The sequence below is a fragment of the Nilaparvata lugens genome, unplaced genomic scaffold (assembly GCF_014356525.2).
Source record: "Nilaparvata lugens isolate BPH unplaced genomic scaffold, ASM1435652v1 scaffold2916, whole genome shotgun sequence".
NCBI lineage: Eukaryota > Metazoa > Arthropoda > Insecta > Hemiptera > Delphacidae > Nilaparvata > Nilaparvata lugens.
The window spans coordinates 26,908-42,673 of record NW_024090361.1 but is presented as its reverse complement, the minus strand read 5'-3'; the positions used below and the strand labels follow the sequence as shown (position 1 = coordinate 42,673).

The window sequence follows — 15,766 nt, the reverse complement described above, 5'->3', positions numbered from 1 at the left end:
AATCTTTATTTTCTCATTTCTATAATTGGAAACAAAATTAAACATTCCCAAATAATTCAAAATAGCTGAAACTTTACACTATTTTATTTTGTGTTCAATTTTCTAGTTTTTCGAAATTTAATTTAAATGTGACTATGACTACGACTACGCCACGTTTCGGAAAGCCAATTTTCTGACTCCAGCTGTTTGAAGTCTAGAACCTAGATGAATCCCGAGCTCGGAAACCGGCCCTAAACAATGCAACAATTCAGAATACAGAATAAAGACATGTTGATTACATGAAGCATTTGAGTTACGATTATTTACAGAGTACTGATACAATAGAAGGCAACTTTACTACATTAGCAGTAAATTCATAAATGTACTAGAAAGTGAATTTCCACTTAATAATTTCCGAAATAATAAACACAGAAAAAGAGCCATGGAGGCATGGCTAAACTTGAATTATTTCCAATCGTTGACTTTTATACAATAATCAACTTCATATTATAAATTATATTTTCGAACACTTCATACGCTAGATTCAAGTTTATATATTACATCCCTGATTAAGCTGATTTACGACTCACACTGGCGCACAAGGAATCTTCCTTTTGCCGGTGTTTTTGCCTCACCTACTGTACTTATGCATGTGATCATAAATTGAATCTTCATTTTAAAACTATTGTTTGTAATGTAAAGGATATCATTTCGTTATTATATCTAATTAAATAAATGTATGTATCTTGGTTTAAGTGCAGTAGCATATACTTATATTTATTTTTTGTAAAGCTTTTTTGTATTTTGTTTTTGGCAAATAAAATTCATTCATTCATTCATTCAATAGATTGATTATTGTAACAATACTTACTTTATACTTATCCAACAGTAATAATTGTTTCTAAAGAATTGTTTCTCACAGTCACGTACTAAACATTTTTCTTGTACGAATAAAGACTAAACAATGCCACAATGGTTCATAAAGTATTCCTCTTTGATTTTGTAGATTCAAAATGGCGGCGGGCAGTGTAGACCTGATCCAAAAGAGCCAAGACCACAGTCACCTACTAAACATTCTTTTACAATATTAGAAGACTAAACAATGCAACATTTCAAAATACAGACTAAAGACATGTTGATTACATAAAGCATATGAGCTATGATTATTTACAAAGTAGTGATACAATAGATTGATTATTTATTCTTTATTGATTCATACAATAAGTACATCATCAAAATGATAGGGAGAGAAAACATAAGGTAGCCTTGTGCTATTCTATTCCTCTCCCGATTTCTATTACAGTGATTTCCTATTCACATTTCCACATCTTTCCCCTTGCAAATTTTCTCACACTGTCTCTCTCTTATTCTCCCTGACTCGTTCTGGATTTTGTCATAATTCTCTCTTCTTCATCGTCTCCTCTTCAACTATCCTTTTCCTCTTCTTCTTCTTCTTTCTTCTTCTTCTTCCTCTTCTTCTTCTTCTCCTGTCTTCTTCTTCTTCTTCTCCTGTCTTCTTCTTCTTCTCTTCTTCTTCTTCTCTTCTTCTTCTTCTCTTCTTCTTCTTCTTCTTCTTCTTCTTCTTCCTCTTCTTCTTCTTCTTCTTCTTCTTCTTCTCTTCTTCTTCTTCTTCTTCTTCTTCTTCTTCTTCTTCTCTTCTTCTTCTTCTTCTTCTCCTGTCTTCTTCTTCTTCTTCTTCTTCTTCTTTTCTTCTTCTTCTTCTTCTTCTTCTTCTTCTTCTTCTTCTCTTCTTCTTCTTCTCCTGTCTTCTTCTTCTTCTCCTGTCTTCTTCTTCTTCTCCTGTCTTCTTCTTCTTCTCCTGTCTTCTTCTTCTTCTTCTTCTTCTTCTTCTTCTTCTCCTGTCTTCTTCTTCTTCTTCTTCTTCTTCTTCTTCTTCTTCTTCTTCTTCTTCTATTTCATTCGTTTTAGATAAGATTACACATATTGTAACAATACTTACTTCATACTTATCCAACAGTAATAATTGTTTCTAAAGAAGTCCTCTTTGATTTGTAGATTCAAAATGGCGGCGGGCAGTGTAGACCTGACCGAAGAGGACGCAGCCGACCTGCAGTTTCCCAAGGAGTTTGAGAACGCAGAGACGCTGCTGATCAGTGAGGTTCATATGCTGATTGCACACCGCAAGCAACAGAACGAGAGTGCAGAGGAGGAGCAGGGCTTCTCTAATGTCTTCCAGAAGACTGACACCTATACGGAACGATTTCGCAAGTTCAAAAATAAGGTACCAACATTTGTGGTTTGTCTTTTAAATTGTTTCCTTGATCAATTCATAATAATAGAACTCACTAGACTCAGAAAGATGTTGGCGTCAACTTCCAAATACCTCATTAATGAAAAAGAGTTTTTACAGCTTTCTTTCTGCAAAGGCTTACTATAGAGTGAACGATTTCTGTAATACCACTTATAAATTAGGCACATTGTTGACCGAACGAAGTGAGGTCTAAGATTCAAATCGACGGTTTGGCATTACTCTTAATGTTTAAATATTTATATATTTATATGTTGCGCATTTACGGCGAAACGCGGTAATAGATTTTCATGAAATTTGACAGGTATGTTCCTTTTGAATTGCGCGTCGACGTATATACAAGGTTTTTGGAAAATTTTGCATTTCAAGGGTAAGGGAAAAGGAGCCTCCTTCATACGCCAATACTAGAGTAAAAATCAGACTATAGAATTATTCATAACTAGCCGTCAGGCTCGCTTCGCTCGCCATATCCGTCTAGCCAGGGGGCTCCGCCCCCTGGACCCCCGACTGGATTGTCCAAGAATGAGAACAGCAGGCTCGCTTCGCTCGCCTGCATTTTTCATTTTTTATCATATGTTAGGACGATCCAGTCGGGGGTACAGACTAAACGTTTGGCTAAACGGATATGGCGAGCGAAGCGAGCCTGACGGCTAGTAATATAATATTCCCAGGAATAGCTCTGATTGAAGTAGCAGTGCCCAATCAATTTTTCCGCGATAAATACATTTCAATCTTCGACTTGGTGCCAACCTAAGAAAGTCAACTCAACTTAATGCCAACCTGACAAAATTATTAATTTAGTTACCAGAACAACTGTTTCGAAGAGGTACTCTCTCTAGATTATAGTTCCATATCAACATATGGTATGGACATTTCAATATTCTAATTTTAAGATATTGGAATAAGAAGAATATAAATGCTAAAAGAACTTTTAACCCTTAAAAACCACCCTTAGAGTTAAAATATCGCCAAAAGATTTCTTAGTGCGCCTCTAAAGGGCCAACTGAACATACCTACCAAATTTGAACGTTTTTGGTCCGGTAGATTTTTAGTTCTGCGAGTGAGTGAGTGAGTGAGTCAGTCAGTCAGTCAATCAGTCAGTCAGTGAGTGAGTGCCATTTCGCTTTTATATATATTTTTATTATATATATAGATAAATCAGCTGACAAGTGATTACACAGATGTGTGGAGAAGCCAGTCTATTACTGTATTTGTATAAGGTCTAGAGTTTCAAAGACATTAAAGAGGTATGCATCTTTAAGCTGGGTTTACACCAAAGCTATCAACAAAATGGTTATAACTTAATCCTTATAGATTCTTTTAGATTGAACGGAAGTTGACAAACACATATGTTCATCATGTGTATGATAAGTTATGTTCAATCTAATATAATCTAAAAGGATTGAGTTATTAACATTTTTTTAATAAATTTGGTCTAATCGCAACTTTAAGGTCTTTGGTTTCAATATTTTGTTTTGCAGTCATGGTATTATTATGCGTGCCCATCAGTATCAATATTCTTACATTCGAAAAAACTAATTTAATAGGTGAATAAAAATAAACAAATAAACTAAATAATGCTGGAGAAATTATAATATTTTTGATTCTAAAAAATTAATTTTCATCAGATAGAAAGATCATCACGGAACTGGATTACTTATATCATATGGAATACAAATTCAAACGTGAATTGAGTTTGTTTAACTTTTATATTTTATTGATGTAAGGGTTCTTCCATTAGCTTATGTTAAACTCATTTCTATGACGATGTTCAACTGTTATCTATCTTGACACATAAGGCGTTTCTTTAGACTAGTTTGCACGACAGGTCAGGAATCTCTGCGATTGGGTGATTGGGATGGAGTGTCGAGACCTGTCATGCCGTCTGAAAAAACGCCTCGTATGTTTCGAACCTGAGATGCGATGACTAAGATTCTATAGTGAGGTCCACGTTATAATGACAGTATTTGATCAAACTTGGTTTTGCTATCCTTGTCTATCATTCGACAAAGCCGGTGGTACTATCCTTTTCTAGGTCCACAACGATGACAATTATGTTTTTGACAGTGTAGAAATATAATTAATTAATGCAGAGAATCGGCAACGCTATTCTTCTAACTTTATCCACTGCCATTATAAGGTGGACCACACTATAGCTGCTCTACGGCTGTATTAGGGCATAGCCACACGAGCGTATTTACAGAATAAGATGCTCTCAGATTCGTTGATTGGGTTGACGTATCGAGGCACGTCGAAAACACCTCGGCCCTTGAGGTGCATCTCCTTAGCAATGACTGCGATCCTAGTCGCTTGATGGCTGTATTAGGGCCATCCACATGAGGCGTCTTTTCAGTCGGTACGGCAGGACAAGAAGCTCCCCGATTGGCTAGACAGCAAGCTCATTAGATACGCTAACTCAATCAGCCAATCGGAGAGCTTCCTGTCCTTTCAAGCCAACTGAAAAACGACTCGTGTGGCTTGGCCCTTGAAGGCTGTAGTCTATTACTGTATTTGCATAAGGTCTATAGTTTCAAAGACATTAAAGAGGTATACATCTTTAAGCTGGTTTACATCAAAGTTATTAACAAAATGGTTATAACTTAATCCTTATAGATTCTATTAGATTGAACGGAAGTTGACAAACACATATGTTCATCATGTGTATGATAAGTTATGTTCAATCTAATATAATCTAAAAGGATTGAGTTATTAACATTTTTTTAATAAATTTGGTCTAATCGCAACTTTAAGGTCTTTGGTTTCAATATTTTGTTTTGCAGTCATGGTATTATTATGCGTGCCCATCAGTATCAATATTCTCACATTCGAAAAAACTAATTTAATAGGTGAATAAAAATAAACAAATAAACTAAATAATGCTGGAGAAATTATAATATTTTTGATTCTAAAAAATTAATTTTCATCAGATAGAAAGATCATCACGGAACTGGATTACTTATATCATATGGAATACAAATTCAAACGTGAATTGAGTTTGTTTAACTTTTATATTTTATTGATGTAAGGGTTCTTCCATTAGCTTATGTTAAACTCATTTCTATGACGATGTTCAACTGTTATCTATCTTGACACATAAGGCGTTTCTTTAGACTAGTTTGCACGACAGGTCAGGAATCTCTGCGATTGGGTGATTGGGATGGAGTGTCGAGACCTGTCATGCCGTCTGAAAAAACGCCTCGTATGTTTCGAACCTGAGATGCGATGACTAAGATTCTATAGTGAGGTCCACGTTATAATGACAGTATTTGATCAAACTTGGTTTTGCTATCCTTGTCTATCATTCGACAAAGCCGGTGGTACTATCCTTTTCTAGGTCCACAACGATGACAATTATGTTTTTGACAGTGTAGAAATATAATTAATTAATGCAGAGAATCGGCAACGCTATTCTTCTAACTTTATCCACTGCCATTATAAGGTGGACCACACTATAGCTGCTCTACGGCTGTATTAGGGCATAGCCACACGAGCGTATTTACAGAATAAGATGCTCTCAGATTCGTTGATTGGGTTGACGTATCGAGGCACGTCGAAAACACCTCGGCCCTTGAGGTGCATCTCCTTAGCAATGACTGCGATCCTAGTCGCTTGATGGCTGTATTAGGGCCATCCACATGAGGCGTCTTTTCAGTCGGTACGGCAGGACAAGAAGCTCCCCGATTGGCTAGACAGCAAGCTCATTAGATACGCTAACTCAATCAGCCAATCGGAGAGCTTCCTGTCCTTTCAAGCCAACTGAAAAACGACTCGTGTGGCTTGGCCCTTGAAGGCTGTAGTCTATTACTGTTTAGTCTATAAGTATATCGATATAGAATCTACAGCAAACAATAGGAGCCGTGTGGTTAGAATCGTAGATTCGTCGCTAAGGAATTGCTCTTTTAGTAGCTTGGTAAATAATTTATAAATTAGTAAACCTATAAACTGGACTGCAATGTCTTCCAGAAGTACGACACCTACACGACAAGGTATTATAAGGGGGCGCGACAGTCGAGGCCTGTACAAAAATTGTCGCCTAACGCAGGCGACATTTGAGGACTCTTTTTTAGGAGTCCTCTGCGGTCGCAGGTCTCAACTGTTGGGGCTGTTCAAAAATTAAAGAGGCCTCAACTGTCGCCTAGCGCAGGCGACATTTGAGGCCTCTTTTTCAGGAGTCCTCTACGGTCGCTGGTCTCGAATGTCGCAGGTCTCTACCGTCGCTGGCCTCGACTGGCTTAGGACTCTTCTATCGTTTGCCTCGTCTGGCCTCGACCCGTAATATCATAGATAAGAAGATATCATAAGAAGATCGCATAAGAAGATATCCCATGGTATAGGGCGTTTATGTTCCAAATTTCACTGTTAACTGAAACCGATAGTACTAGTAGTTCTTTCTCGTTAAGCTATATGAAGCTGGTAGTCTCATAATGTGCCGTTCAATACACTCTCACCCCGACAATACAGTAATAATAGACAGTTGTTGACAGTAATCGGCATGAGTTAACAAAAAAAGTATTGAAATTTGACATAGGTCCCATGGGTCCTATGCCATGGGATATCTTCTTATCATTTCTCTATGGTAATATTGTCTGGATAGTAAGTTAGTTCTTATCGAATCTCCTTTGAGCTGTCCGTCCTCCTTCTTGTCGATATTTTTCATAGCAGAAGTTTCCAGTGTAATTGATTTATTTATGTTTTTGTTCAATAATTAGTATGTATTCTAATTTAGTTGGTATTTATTATCAGTATTTAAATCATGCTCTACTCTCACTGGCACTACTCGAATTGCGAAGCAATTCAATTCTGTTTTTGATGGCTGTTTTCACACGTAACGATTGTCGGCCGACATTTACTACCTTCATTACACCCAGATTGGCCGTTTTCAGACATACCGATTTCTTGACGGCACGGCACGACAATACAAAAAGCTCTCTGGTTGACTGATCGTCGATACGCTTACCCAATCACCCAATTTGAGAGCTTTCTGTCCTGTCGTGCCCTGCCGTCAAAAAATCGGTAAGGCTCAACTTACACTTGAGCGACTCAGGTCGAGAAGAGACTCGACTCTAGTCGAGAGCAATGTGTTTGCAAATGGTGACGTCGAGGAGACTAGAATCGACTGGTCAAAGATCAAGAAATTTATTGGCCATAAAACAACATAACAAAATGTAAACAATAGGCTTTGTCAATAATATGTAAAATATCACAAGGTAAGCTATATCAAACAATCAAATTTACACATACACATTAAAATATTCCAGGTACTCATTTACAGAATAGAAAGCTTCAGACTTGAGCCATTTATCAACAGCAATACAAAACGTTTTCAATGGTAACTGCTTAACATTATCTGGTAGAAGATTAAACATGCGAATTTGTAGATACTTTTCAGAGTTTTAGTCAATCTAACTGTAGGTCTAGTTATATCATCCTTATGTCTAGTGTAATGTGAATGTACAGAGATATTTTTATTAAAATTGGACAGATTTTTCTTAACAGAGATTAAATTATAATAGATATACAAACAAGGCAAGGTCATAGTGTCCCTGGTCTGAGTGTCACCATTTGGAAACACATGCTCTCGATTAGAGTCGAGTCTCTTCTCGACCTGAGTCGCGTAAGTGTGAGTTGAGCCCAAGTGTGAAAGCGGTCATTATCCTCCGATTGACTAATTCTCACAGGGTGTCCACAGGACGGGAAGACCGGGAATTATACGGATCTCAACTGATTCGCAGTTTATCGGAGGACATTCTTGGTGTCGTGACGATTAAAGTCGAGTGCTTAGCTTTAGGGACAAACTAATTCCGCTAGATCGCTCCAGCTGTACTATTCAGTTGCTGCCCGAGCATAGCAGGCGTGAAACCGTGCTTTAAAGTTACACATACCAGCGGTTATTATTCGGTCTATAACAGAAGCTGATAAAAATATTTCAATTGCATAGATTATGTCCTAAGAACCTCTCCAATAGATTAGAAAAAGAAAAAAGATTTTTTTTTAGAAAAAAAATATATTTAATGCATAACCTTAATGTCGGCCGACTATCAGTTATTTGAAAACGGCTATCTTCACACTTGTCGATTGTCGGCTGACATTCAGAATTGTCCTCTGATTTGTCAATTCTCACCGACAGCTGACTCTTAGCCAATTGGAGGACAGTAAATTCTGAGTGTCGGCCGACAAACGGTGAGTGTGAAAACGGCCATACTTACTCACTCGGCGACGCAGCTTGTGTTTGGTTACGCTCAGACTATAGTGAGGTCCAGGTTATAATGACATTCACATTGGTTTTGCTATCCTTGCCTATCATTCGACAAAGCAGATAGCGCTATCCTTTTCTACCCCAAGAAATGATTGACTCAAGTATGTTGGAAAAATAGAAACATCTTCTAAACCATACAGTTATAATATTGAAATCCGTGATCAACGGCTGATCCATGACTTATTCCGCTTCTCTTATTGGTTACTGTGGCATTAGTTACTGGGTTTTTTATAGTGAGTTTGACGTTGTAAAGTTAGCACCTGACTAACATTGGCTTGCTATAATCCTTGTCTGTCATTAGGCAAAGCAAATAGCTGTAATTCTGCACGGTTGCCAGATCATTTATAGGTTATGAAGAGATTTAATCAACTACCAGAATATTGAATCTCAATTCATGAAAATGTATGTGATGAACATAGTATATCTGATCATTTTTAACATCAATCAAATATCTACTAAGGCTAAGCGCACACCAGTTAGTCAAGACAAGACATTGTCAGACACGTTCAGTCACAATACTTCACATAGTTGCTTATGACGCAACTCACACTGATTAGTCATTGCAATTAGACATGTCTTCATAAGCAACTGTGTGAATTATTGTGACTAAACGTGTCTTGTCTTGTCTTGATTAACCGGTGTACGCTGAGCCTTAGGCTAGGTACACACCAGTTAGTCAAGACAAGTCATTATCAGACACGTTCAGTCACATAACTTCACATAGTTGCTTATGAAGACATGTCTAATTGCAATGACTAATCAGTGTGAGTTGCGTCATGAATAACAATGTGAAGTATTGTGACTAAACGTGTCTAGTCTTGTCTTGACTAACTGGTGTACACCGAGCCTTAAGGAGGCGGTGGGAAAATAAAATTGACAACCATGTCCTATCATTTTCGCTGACTTTATAACATGAATCTCAATTTAGATGCCTTCATTCAATCACGGCTAGATAGACAGGTTTTCTCACGTGAATTTTAAATGAGAGTCATCACAGTTTTTTATAAACTAGTAGTTCTGTGAACAGTAGACCTCGCGCAGTTGTAAACCACAGCCTCCTCTTATACTGTCCGTCAGAGTATATCCTGTCTTTATGTCGTGTCGGCGAGATATCGATGTGAAAACGGCTAATGGCTGTTGGAATTGGTGTATCTAAAATGCTAACATCAAAAGCTAATCTCCTTCAAGACATACTTGAGGCAACAGGACAGCCCGAGTTCAAAGCAGAGAAAAGTCGAGGGACAAAACAATACTATGCTATTTTAGTTATTAATTGCATGCGTTATTGCATACAATCAATAATTCATTTAATAGTGCATAAAAATTTAATTCAATAGGGGTATTCACAATGTTGTTTTAGCCAGCTAAAGTGCTATTTGATAACTCTGGATTGTGAACGCCCCATCTAAAACCATCTGCTATTAGCTAACTGCAGTAGCGATCCAAGCGGATAATTTGTCTAACTCAAAGTTTATTATATCTCAAAAGTAAGATTATAAACATATGACTGCCGTTTTAACAGAGATTGCTACAGTTAGTGGACTCCAACGTGCGCTATCTGCTACTCGTCTGTTAATTTCTTTCTAACGTACTACTATAGCATTGAGTTAACACAGACTTAGCAAATAGCAGGAGTTAGCGAATAGCTCGACTTAGCCAGCTAACTCCTACATTGTGAATACCCCTATTGAGGCATGCAATTAATAGTCCACATAGCAGCTGATTTTTTACCAAGTTACATTGAGATATTAATCGCATGCGTCATGGCATGCAATTTATAATCCACTCGACAGCTGATTTATGATGAATAATTCGATAGTCTGATTTTCACTCTAATATTGGCGTATGAAGGAGGCTCCTTTTTCCTTTTATATTATCCTTGAAATGCAAAATTTCTGAAAACCTTGTATATAAGTCGACGCGCAATTTAAAAAGGAACATACCTGTCAAATTTCATGAAAATCTATTGCTGCGTTTCGCTGTAAATGCGCAACATATAAACATAAAGAGAGATGCAAAACCGTCGACTTGAATCTTAAGGTGCGTACAGATATACGCGCCGCGAACATGAGCAATTCACTTTTAATCAGTTGATGCCAAGCTTTTTATATCGGTATCTTACCGTTTCTGTAAAAATACAGATATTATCAGCTGATTAAAAGTGAATTGCTCATGTTCGCGGCGCGTACATCTATCTGTACGCACCTATAGACCTCACTTCGCTCGGTCAAAAAAGTTTATTCAAATTGTAATTGAGATAGAAACAAAATTTATCGTTGATTTTATTTTGTAGGAAACTATAGCGGCCGTTCGAAACCCCTGCTGACTCAAAAGAAGTTGCACAAATTCGAGTTGGCGTCGATTGCGAATCTGTGTCCAGAGACCCCCGAGGAGGCCAAGGCGCTCATCCCCAGTCTGGAGGGCCGATTCGAGGATGAGGAACTCAGGCAGATATTGGAGGACATCCAGACCAAGAGAAGTCTCCAGTATTGAGCGAGTCTCCAAGGTAATATAGCTTTATTTAGATTATTTCTGTGATCAACTTACCTTATTATAGTATTTGGCACCGGCTCCACGGGCAGTATTCTCTATTCTTATTACCTATTGTAATAGGTAATATTAATAGAGAGAATTTTTCTAAGATGTCAGCTCATGAATCTTATATAGATAAATAGTGATATGTTAGGGATTCAATGTGATCACACCCTTAGTCTGTACGCAGCTCTACATTCAGACATTTCAAAACTTCGAAAAATATTAAGTTAACTGAACAATCAGTATTCTACTGACTGTTTCGGCAGGAATTTTACTGCTTGGTTTAGTTTTATCATAGAGAAACAATAGCATAAGTAGATATCCCATGGTATAGGGCTTTTATGTCGCAACTTTTACTGTTATCCCAAGCCGATAGTCCATGTATTTCTTTCCCGTGACGCTTTATGACGCTGGTAGTCTCTCATAATTATTGTGCCGTTCATACACTCTTACCCGGTCAAAACAGTAAAAATCGACAGTAATCGGCTTGAGATAACAGTAAAAGTTGCGACATAAACGCCCTATACCATGGGATATCTACTTACGCTATTGTTTCTCTTTGGTTTTATTTCGTCGAAATGCACTACATAATCAAGCAATGCTTGGTAGTGTAAAGGTGCGTACAGATTTACGTGTGCTAACACGAGCAATTCACTTTTCATCAGCTGATTATATATGTATCTGTAGAGAAACGTTAAGATACATATATAAAACGCTTGGTGTCAGCTGATTAGAAGTGAATTGCTCGTGTTCGCGGCGGGTATAGCCTATCTGTACGCACCTTAGGGTAACCGTCCACTGGGACTCAACCGATTCGTTCGGCCGTTGGATCGGACGAATCTGCCGGCCTTTAATTCGGTCAAATATGGTCTTCCATTGGAACCGTTCACGTCAGTCTAGTTCAGTAGTCGGCTGAACTATTGAATTAACTACTATCATAGCCACCAAAATTTTTCATAAACAATGATTGTATTGAGATTTTGAAAATTGAATAAACAAATATCCACTAAATTAGTTATTCATTATCAAGCAATCATTGTTCACAGATTCCTTTGAACATCACGACGATGATATCTTTTGTCTCGCATATCCCACAATGGAACATGCTCTTGAACCAAACTTATCAACTTTTCATTGTCCATAGTTAAAACTTTAATAAACTGAACAAGTTCAAAAAACAAAAACAGACAAGACTTTGAAACAATTTTGAGGTTAGGATGAAGCTGTCTCAGCTCGACTTTGGCCGGATAGAGCCGGAAAATCCCATTCAATTCGGATCGAAAACTTGATCGGCCGGAGACGGCCGTGCACGGACGTATGTACCTGTTGCAATGGACGAACATCTATAGCTTTCTTTGTTTTGGGATCGTTCGGACGAAAACGGTTCTAGTGGACGGCCCACTTAAAGGTGCGTACAGATTTACGCGCCGCGAACACGAGCAATTCACTTTTCAGCATTTAATTATATCTGTATTTGTACAGAAACGGTAAAAGATACAGATATAAAAAGCTTGGCATCAGCTGATTAAAAGTAAATTGCTCGTGTTCGCGGCGAGTAAATCTGTACGCACCTTATGTATTAAAAATGTTCCAAATTTCGTGAAAATCGTTAGAGCCGTTTTCGAGATCCGTTGGACATGAATAACCATAAATAAAATATAGATAACCAAATATAAAAATACAGAAATTTCTCGCTTAATATAATAGGATTGTATTGAAGACTGTTTAGGTCTTAAAATAATGCCTGTAGTCTTCCTGGTTTTGTAATGAATAAATAGACAAGGATAGCAACACCAATATTAATCAAGTACTTTAAAACGTGGACCTCACTATAGACCAGGGTTGACCACTACCTCCGTTTACGGAGGCAGTGGGTTGACTCAAATAGCTGGCAACAACTCAGCTGGTTGACTAAATTTAATTTCTAGGCAATTTCTGTTTAGATGTTTATATGTTTGGATGTTTATATGTTTGTATTTCACTGTATCTCGAAAACGGCTCTAACGATTCTCACGAAATTTGGAATATAGTCAAATCAAATCATTCTTTATTGTTGCAAAACATTACAATAATCACTTTGAACAATTAATTACGACATAGCATTCAGGTATTTATATAAATAAAAGCTATTAGCTTCTACTTACATTAGTGTAGCGCTTTCGAACAACTAGGCCCTTCATCAACACTGGCTGTCACTTCCGTTGTTGAATACATATGGTTAGTAAGCAGCGTAGGTTGTGGGAGTGGCGGGAATTTTTGAACTGTTCCCGCCACCCCCGCCGCCAACAGTTCAAAAATTCCCGCCACTCCCACAACCTACGCTGCTTACTAACCATATGTATTCAACAACGGAAGTGACAGCCAGTGTTGATGAAGGGCCTAGTTGTTCGAAAGCGCTACACTAATGTAAGTAGAAGCTAATAGCTTTTATTTATATAAATACCTGACTGCTATGTCGTAATTGATCGTTCAAAGTGATTATTTAACAAGCAGTTTGTAATGGAATCAAACATTGAAGAGTATTACAATAATGTTAAAAACAAACGTTATATAAGTTGAAAGTAGGTTATATACATACAGATATACACATATACATATAGATATAAGTTATAAGTACTATTCGATTGCACTAGGTCTCATCCCTAGGAAAACTCGCTGAATGACATTAAAAGGATAATTCATCCTTGGAAAAACAGCTGAGACTCTCGTCGTCTGTGGATAATGGAAGTGAGTGAGCGAGTGCGTCTATGGAAAATCAAAATATCTCATCCCCGAAATTCATAAGCTGACGTATAGCCAGCTGTAAAATATAAACACAACTTAAAAGAAACCTTGAGAGTTTCAAAGGTCAAATTATTCATATATTAATGAAAAATAATAATCATATTCTCGCGATGCTTTCAAATTCATCATAATTTTCAAAGTTAATCATTATTTTACAGTTTTAAGTGAATAGTGAGTGTTATTTTGTTATTCAATTTGGTCGGTAAACAATCTAAATTAGAACTTTTCTGTTTTCGAATGTTTGGACTGAAAATTAGACTTGAATTCAAGTGTATGGAACATAACCTACTTTTGGACTATTTATAGTGTATACATAGAAAATTGGAGAAGAAACAGTTTTGGGCTGTGCTTGTTTGTCCTTCCCCAATCATTTTAAAGAATTGATAATTATTATTTAACGAAAATCCTAAATAAATGCTGTAAATTACCCCGAAGACTTCTGCTACTGCAGACATTGACAACAGGGTTAACAGCTAGATGGAAATTCGATGAGAACTACTATCCAAAAATTAGTTGCCAGCCCGGGAATCGAACCCGGTACCTCCCAATTGCTAGTCAGGAATGCTTACCCTTACACAAAATTGACAATCTCTGGACAGCAGCGCTCATTGTATACGAAGCCATAGCGGCCAACCAGGATACAGATGGAATTAAATAGAGAATGCATTTATTCAAATGCTAATTAATATATAATTATTATTTAACGAAAATCCTAAATAAATGCTGTAAATCACCCCGAAGACTTCTGCTACTGCAGACATTGACAACAGGGTTAACAGCTAGATGGAAATTCTATGAGAACTACTGGGAGAGCAATTGTGAGGTACCGGGTTCGATTCCCGGGCTGGTAACTAATTTTTGGATAGTAGTTCTCATCGAATTTCCATCTAGCTGTTAACCCTGTTGTCAATGTCTGCAGTAGCAGAAGTCTTCGGGGTGATTTACAGCATTTATTCAGGATTTTCGTTAAATAATAATTTTATATTAATTAGCATTTGAATAAATGCATTCTCTATTTAACTCCATCTGTTAAAGAATTGATTTCTGTTTATCAATAAATAAATAACGAGCGAAGCTCGGTGTCCCGATATTCATATTATTATGTATGACATAATTTAACACATATTTTTATGTATTCACAGATGTTGTGGAAGTCAAGGACTACCTGAGTTAGAAGAGAATCCATGGATTTATCATCAATAATTGACGATCTCTGGACTCAAACAGCTAATCTTATGTATTATAATCTATTGAGCTGGATCCGTGCACAACAGTGACAGTAAATATATAATTTGCATGAGTTCTTATTGGACTGTTTCCACTCAGCCCGGCCGAGCCAGTATGAATAATGCCATAAGAACGTATGGGAATTATATTTTCACTGTCACTGTTGTGTACGGATCCACTTGTAAATAGTAGGCTACCTTTTATTATCTCTAATTTCTAGTTTTGTCCGGTCTAATTTGGTTTTTGTGTACGGATTATATTGTGTATATAGTAGGCTACCTTTCAGTTATTTTTTTTTCGTTCATTAAAGGCCGTTTGCACAGTCAACGCTTGAACTGAATTTGATCAGCTGGTGGCTTAAACTAAAAATGTACCACATTTTAACGAACGAGCAAAGACCTTAAAGAGATATAGACCACTACCACCGTTTACGGAGGTAGTGTATAGACCCACAATGCCTATGCCTTCCCAATGATAGCTCTTACTTGAAATTGAAGGCCGCCATTGGGGTATTTTAGCACGAGATATTATATATTATTTATTTGTAATACTATAGATCACAAAGACATTGGTGGCATTGGTATGATTGTAATAATCTTATGGGTTGCCCCCTCAATGGCGGATTTCAATTCCAAGTACAACACTAGCGAAATAGTGTCCTAGGTGCGAAATATACTATTCCGGCTCTCAATCTTTTCTAGTCCTCGGCCTACGGC

The 15,766-nt window shown here is 37.3% G+C and overlaps 1 protein-coding gene across 1 annotated transcript; it reads left to right on the top strand.

Moving 5' to 3' along the window:
• The first annotated feature begins 1,798 nt into the window (after nt 1-1,798).
• Nucleotides 1,799-15,478, top strand: LOC111054797 (DNA-directed RNA polymerase II subunit Rpb4-like). The gene is given in 4 exon segments (XM_039444135.1): nt 1,799-2,221; nt 10,798-10,821; nt 10,824-11,010; nt 14,966-15,478. Coding segments are annotated over 3 exon segments (417 nt in total). The 5' UTR covers nt 1,799-2,002; the 3' UTR covers nt 10,998-11,010; nt 14,966-15,478.
• The last annotated feature ends 288 nt before the right edge of the window (nt 15,479-15,766 follow it).